The sequence below is a fragment of the Oncorhynchus nerka genome, linkage group LG16 (assembly GCF_034236695.1).
Source record: "Oncorhynchus nerka isolate Pitt River linkage group LG16, Oner_Uvic_2.0, whole genome shotgun sequence".
Classification (NCBI taxonomy): domain Eukaryota; kingdom Metazoa; phylum Chordata; class Actinopteri; order Salmoniformes; family Salmonidae; genus Oncorhynchus; species Oncorhynchus nerka.
In genome coordinates this window covers 9,501,366-9,508,616 of record NC_088411.1, presented here as the reverse complement: position 1 = coordinate 9,508,616, position 7,251 = coordinate 9,501,366, and the positions used below count along the sequence as shown (strand labels likewise).

The following is a 7,251-nucleotide window of genomic DNA, read 5'->3' as shown; positions in this document are numbered from 1 at the left end:
CCGAGCCCCAAGTCATACATTTGGGCCAGATAACTCAAACCGGAATCGGCACCTATTTCCAACACTTTTTCAATAAAACATATTAACACGCTAGAACTGATGTGCATCAAGAAAAAAGGCAGGCACGGGAAAACGACTTTAGCCGCTCTAGAGCCCATTAGATAAAATCGGAGGTGGTTTAAACTGCATTCTAATGTCAACTTTGCTTATGGACAACCATATCAAGCAAAAGGTTTTATGCATGCACAGTTCTTGGGACTCGAGCGCTGCGCTGGTGGATTTTTAAAATGGAAGTTAATGAACCCCCTCGTGTGCTTCTGTTATAGGGAAAAGTCCCTAATAAAACAAACATTAAATGTGGAGAATGATACATATGTTGGCCATTAAGTAGCTACTGTAGCCTACTGTTTGATACAACAAAATGTAATATGCTGAAATGATGATATCACTGGAGTCATTGCAAATCAATTTGTGCCGCTTGTGTAGACTTCTTGAAGCTAGCAAACTGATTTAATAAATAGCATATAACTTCAGTTTGTTTTGTGGCCTTGTGTTATTATGCAATTATTAATGGCCATGTATAGTTAATGAAATTGGAAGTTTTCAATTGTGATAATGGTCACAGTTCTATCACAATTGCCGATCAGCTGTTATTAGAATTAATTAGATTGAAGGTAACAGTCAGTCAGATTGGGCTACAGGTTAAAAAAAAAACACTGGTTTATGTTGACACACATAGACCTATAGTTCATATCTCTATTATTAGCATGTGATTGAAATTACGACCCATCCTTAGTAGCTGATTCCAGCAGGGTATTGGGCAAACAGAAGCACTTCTTACCTCGAAATAGCCTCGCTATTCATGTTATATAAATTTGTCTGTCAATTTTAACTAAGCAAGCTGCTAAATCCTAGGCTACTGAAGGCTATAGGCTACCTACATCTAGCTAACCAAACCATGGGAAAGTTGAATTACAATCATAAACCCAGATTTTAGTCAGTAGACCTAGCCTATCTATGCCTAAAGAAAAAATATTTCAGCAAAAAAAGTACATCTTCTGAAATTCTATAAGCTCTCTGAAAGCACCTGGAAGAATCTCTGCCGGTTGACCTGAGATGCTGCACTCAACAAGTTTGTGGAATTTGGAGAAATCATTGGGATGCAGAACCGAGTCTTCTCTCATATCGACTCACAGAGTCTGGATGGAAGTGGGTAACATGGCGCGATGAAGTGTCATATTGTCGACATCCAAGCTGCTTACTGTAACGTTACCACCATAACAATATCTGTAGGCAACCTTCCTCCATAAGTCTTCACGCATTTCTCACTCTTCCAACCAGAAAGCCAGTTTATCCGAAAAGCCAAAATTCCAAACATAGTGACACTGATGAGCCTCATCCTTCCAGAGGACTTCAAATATCTGATGTATACAGATAGGTCGGTAATTTTATGGGAAATCCAAAAGACCCGATGATAGCAGAGTTGATCACGCACGCGCACACACACACACAGACACACACACACACACACACACACACACACACACACACACACAAACAAACAAAGGAGAACTGGTTAGACTGACTGCTCCAACACAAAAGGATGCAACAGTAAGTTCTATTTCAGGTTAAGCTCAACTCTCACTTCTTCTAAATCTTATCTTAATTGAAGCATCTTTGCTGACTGAAAATATGACTGCTGATAGATAACAGAGAAAGAGGTATGAACAGAGGTTGTGTTTTTCCAGTGAATCAGTTGTTTGTTTTTTTGACAGAAATACATAGAGCGAGTATGTATAGTTGGGTAACACTTTGCCTTGCAGTACCAATAGTTACATCCCATATGGACAACACTGCTATATTGGGTCACAAGCCAGGTATCCCAATAATCCAACTCCATAAGGATTCCACCCTGTTTTCAAAGTAAAACATCCAGCAACAGGAGGCGTGTTGCGATGTTTTGTAGTGATAAGAAAAAGTCTGATGAAAGTTGCACACCCTATTACTCTGTGAGTAATATATAGTATACAACTTTCTCTATTCATTTTCCAAGTTTATGCTATGCCCCTTGTCAATCATTTCAGTATGCCAGGATAACAACCTCTCCCTCAACATGATCAAGACAAAGGAGATGATCGTGGACTACAGGAAAAGGAGGGCCGAGCACGCCCCAATTCTCATCGACGGGGTTGTAGTGGAGCAGGTTGAGAGCTTCAAGTTCCTTGGTGTCCACATCACCAACAAACTATCATGGTCTTAACACACCAAGACAGTCGTAAAGAGGGCACGACAATGCCTATTCCCCCTCTGGAGACTGAAAAGATTTGGCATGGGCCCTCAGATCCTCAAAGTGCTACATCTGCACCATCGAGAGCATCATGACTGGTTGCATCACCACCTGGTATGGCAACTGCTACAGAGGGTATTGTGTACAGGCCAGTACATCACTGGGGCCAAGCTTCCTGCCATCCAGGACCTCTGTACCAGGCGCTGTCAGAGGAAGGCCCTAACAATTGCCAAAGACTCCAGCCACCCTAGTCATAGACTGTTCTCTCTGCTACCGCACGGCAAGCAGTACCGGAGCGCCAAGTCTAGGTCCAAAATGCTTCTTAACAGCTTCTACCCCCAAGCCATAAGACTGCTGAACAGCTTCTACCCCCAAGCCATAAGACTACTGAACAGCTTCTACCCCCAAGCCATAAGACTACTGAACAGCTTCTACCCCCAAGCCATAAGACTGCTGAACAGCTTCTACCCCCAAGCCATAAGACTACTGAACAGCTTCTACCCCCAATCCATAAGACTGCTGAACAGCTTCTACCCCCAAGCCATAAGACTACTGAACAGCTTCTACCCCCAAGCCATAAGACTGCTGAACAGCTTCTACCCCCAAGCCATAAGACTGCTGAACAGCTTCTACCCCCAAGCCACAAGACTGCTGAACAGCTTCTACCCCCAAGCCATAAGACTACTGAACAGCTTCTACCCCCAAGCCATAAGACTACTGAACAGCTTCTACCCCCAAGCCATAAGACTGCGGAACAACTATCTGGAATATTGGCATTGACCTCACCCCCTTGTTTTACACTGCTGCTACTTGCTGTTTATTATTCATGATCTATTTATTTTTAACCTTTATTTAACTAGGCAAGTCAGTTTAGAACAAATTCTTATTTTTAATGACGGCCTAGGAACAGTGGGTTTAACTGCCTGTTCAGGGGCAGAATGACAGATTTGTACCTTGGGAGCCCAGGGATTTGAACTTGCAACCTTTCAGTTACTAGTCCAACGCTCTAACCACTAGGCTACCCTGCCGCCCCATAGGGGCATAGTCACTTCACATATTACCTAAATTACCTCAACTAACCTGTACCCCCACAAATTGATTGTGTACCATATAGTATACCCCTTGTCAATCATTTTGTTGTGCATCTTTAACTCTTGCTTGATAAGGGCAAAACTGCCATACACTGACTTGCACTGACCTGACGTGACCATATGGTGAGGCTGTGGAGTCATGCTTCTATTGGACTCTAATCTAGAGTCTGAGAAAATCAAGAACATATCATTCACTACTGTGCATCTTAAACTTTATTGTGAATATTGAAGTTACATAAAAAATATGACTTACTGTATCTGAGTGGACTACAGAAGTACAGTAGGTTTACACTCTTATCTATAATCAAAACATTTAATGATTTGCTGTCAAATCCGTACATCCTAATTCAATATTGCGTCAATATTCTTTCGTCAAGCATTATAGTATTTCAGTTAAATATGAACAAAAACCAGTATGAAACTCGATATCATTTACGTTAGGCAAATACATACATTTCTATTTATACACCCAGAATTATGAATCTAGTGAACTAAAAAGTGCTGTAAATTGATACAAAGGTCAGATTTGCAGAGTGAAACTTCTCAAAATACAACGGTCCCGACAAGAAAGACAGTGATAAATCATGGCATTTCTGAAATAAAGTAGGTATACTGAACAATACTGTATTAAAATACAGGACAGAGGTTTTGCCTCTAGAATATCAATATAACATGTTAGACAACCTGTACAACAGAAACACATACAACAACATTCAAACATTTGAACAAAACCCATTCGTAAAGTGTTACGGCCGTCCATATTGATATTATAGTGCTTCAATGCACATTTCAGTTGCATAAGCAGCCCACAGTTTCTATTTCTGCTACTTTACTATCTCCGGATTTTCTACATCACTTGACTCCATTTTCAATTCGGCGTCAACAAGACAACCATTTACAAGTAATGCAAACTATAAAGCTCCAGATTATACATTTCATTTCAAATATATACACCCCATACATTCTTAGTAACATTGCACAAAATGACTCAAGTGGATGATGAATGATGAATCCCAAACGAGGAATGACAACGAGAAGAGAGTGAAGGCTACAAATGGATTTTGGATACATTCACCGATGCAAGAAGAGGTGGGTGAGGAGAGAGCTGCAGTTGGGTGGGGGATGACTTGGATGAATAACAGGGCCGGCTCCAGGCATAAGCGACATTGTGTCCTAGGCCCTGATGAGAACACAAAATATCACCAGGAAGAGAAATAATCTGAGGAGGTGGAAGATGATGCAGAGGTACTCTGCCGATAACCTTAATATAGTGGGTGTACTTTGATAAGTTGATGTTTGATGTCTACTTTGCTTAGTGCTCTTTACTGAAGGAGTTTCACAAAAATGATTGACTGACAGACTGTGATTCTTGCACTATCTATGCACTGAACTTGTGTCACCCTTTTATCATACAGTAGGGGGCAGAAGACAATGCAAAATGAATTCACTCATACAAATACATACACGCCCACCCACATATTCATAAATACAGTGCACTTGCACCAACATGCATGAGGAAAATGACACAGAAACACAAGTCAGAAGACATACTGGTAGACACACACACACCAGATCACCCCCCCACCCACCACCCACACACACACACACAGAAGACAGGTTTATGAGTGGCAGCAGCCAGCGCTTTTCATCTCCTTGTTGACATAATCCTGAAGCTGAAACTTTGGATCGTCAGGCTCCTTTGTCGACCTGTGCTTCAGCTCTCTGAGAGAAAGACAAGAGGCCGGAGACATCGAAAGATTAAATCTCACATAGCATATTTACTGCGTAGGCTATCTTGATTTTGTGAATTTACTTCCTAATCGCATGCATGACAAAACAAGAAAGGCAATGATTGACATGTCATCTCTAAGGAACGCAGCACTGGTAAACATCCTACTCACTTGGCCACAGCAGTGAATGCCAGCTCCACATTCAGGCCAGACTTAGCACTGGTTTCCATGAAGGGCACCCCAAACACCTGCACAGTGAAGAGCGAGAGTCCTCTAAGTTTTAGTGTACAAGGTACCTGGTGTGTGTGTGTGTGTGTGTGTGTGAGAGAAATATAGGAGTTTTGTCGGGAATTTTGTATATCGTTATTATTACACCGCCTGACAACAACAAGGGCATCGGACGTCCATCTCCCTTACAACCATGTACCAGTCATTTACTGTTTCAAGCCTGGGAACTCATCAGAGCGGACTGATGTTGAAAATTGAGTTAGCGAACTCACTTCAGAGACTCCAAGCAATAATGGCAGAAGGTGCTCCTATGAATACCTAATGAGAGAGATCAAGACACACCCGGACTGTTTTAGTGGGGATTCATGTGTCTGTGCGGACTAAAATAGATGGAAACCTGGACATCAAAAGGGTCAACACTATGTGTGTGATTTTGAGTTTGTGTATTTATTTGTTAAATAACAGCTCACCTTGGCCAGTTTCTCTCCCTCCTCTCTCTTCACCACTCTCTCGTGTGCCACATCAGCCTTTAAGAGATCACAAAAGGCTCCTGAAAACATTATCTTCTTTCATCTATTCTCTCTTTCATCCTCTACTTACACTAGGAGAGTCCTCTCTTTAAATTTCTGCATGCAGTGACACAAATATATCTGCCTCTTTCTTTCTCTCAATTCATAATGCACTCATTATCCATCCATCCTTCTCTATCTACCTCTTTCTTTCTCTCAATTCATAGTAATGCACTCATCATCCATCCATCCTTCCCTATCTACCTCTTTCTTTCTCTAAATTCATAGTAATGCAATGATTATCCATCCATAATTCTGTATTTCCAGTGGGAGGACTGACCTTGTTGCCCAGCAGCATTAGCACCACGTCCTGCTGAGCATACTCATGGATCTCTGTCAGCCATGCCTGGAGAGAGGGAAAGAGAGATGGAGAGAGAGAGCAAGAAAGAGAGAGAGAGAGCAAGCGGGAGAGGGAGGGAGGGAGGAAGGAGAAAGGGATACAAATAAAAAGGTTAGGACCTGAGAATGGGAAAGTGAACCTGGTGCAAGAGAATCTAAGGAACCATGCAAGATAATACGTTGAAAAGGAAGATGAACAACGATCAGTCAAGGAAGTACAAGAAGTTGGAAGACGGAAATGATAGAAGAGCGTGGAGTACAACCCATTCCTCACAATGCTAATGAAACATACTGTATTGTTAGATGGTGTTCATCACCTGGAATCTCAGGGGAATCAATAACACAAAGAAACAGAAAAAAGAGAGTTTTAATGAGCAGACAAACAGTCCTGAGCTTCAATGCAACATCCACAGAACCCCAAAACAAAGAACACTTTGTTGTCACCCCTGTTCTCAGTTTGAGTAGTGCACTACTTCCATCTTCCTTTGTTCTCTCCCGCAATCTGTCTTATTTTAATTACAGGTTAGTGGTCCCTGGCCTCCCTGTTAGCTCTTCTGGTTCAATAGAGGTTAGTGTCTCTGGGGAACCATGATAGATTTCATGAAGGAACCAGCCAAACACACTGTCATTACTCTTTCTATGAGTCCCTCTGTTCACACCCCTCCCTCTCCATCATTTCATTATCTGTGCATTAGGATGGTCCACTCCATCTCCTCTCTCTTTATTTATTTCTCTCTATATCTATTTACTCCCTCTTGCGCTCTCTCTCTCTCTCTCTATTTACTCTTGCTCTCTCCTACTCTGTCTCTCTCCTCTAAGCAGCTCCACTCATCTCTTGTTCCTCAGGACTAAACGCTCCTGGTCTTCCTACAATCTGATTGGGAGTCTCAGGTACACCTGAAAGCAGAAGCTCATGGGACACGTACTGGCACATTGTTCCTATAATTGGCTTTGATGGCAGGAGGCTGAATAGAAACCTAATGAGAGTTAGGAGAGGGAGAGGAGAG

At 42.0% G+C, this 7,251-nt stretch overlaps 1 protein-coding gene across 1 annotated transcript in view; it reads right to left on the bottom strand.

Annotated features, from left to right (window-relative positions):
• Window positions 1-3,582: 3,582 nt before the first annotated feature.
• The window catches only part of LOC115143996 (ras-related protein Rab-26-like), a 99,179-nt gene continuing 95,510 nt past the window's right edge, over window positions 3,583-7,251 (bottom strand). The window contains exons 6-9 of the mRNA XM_029684554.2: window positions 6,186-6,251; window positions 5,807-5,863; window positions 5,280-5,356; window positions 3,583-5,100 (exon numbers count right to left, since the gene is read on the bottom strand). Of these exons, the coding sequence (XP_029540414.2) occupies window positions 4,998-5,100; window positions 5,280-5,356; window positions 5,807-5,863; window positions 6,186-6,251 (303 nt within the window). The 3' untranslated portion in view covers window positions 3,583-4,997. The remainder of the gene's footprint in view (window positions 5,101-5,279; window positions 5,357-5,806; window positions 5,864-6,185; window positions 6,252-7,251) is intronic.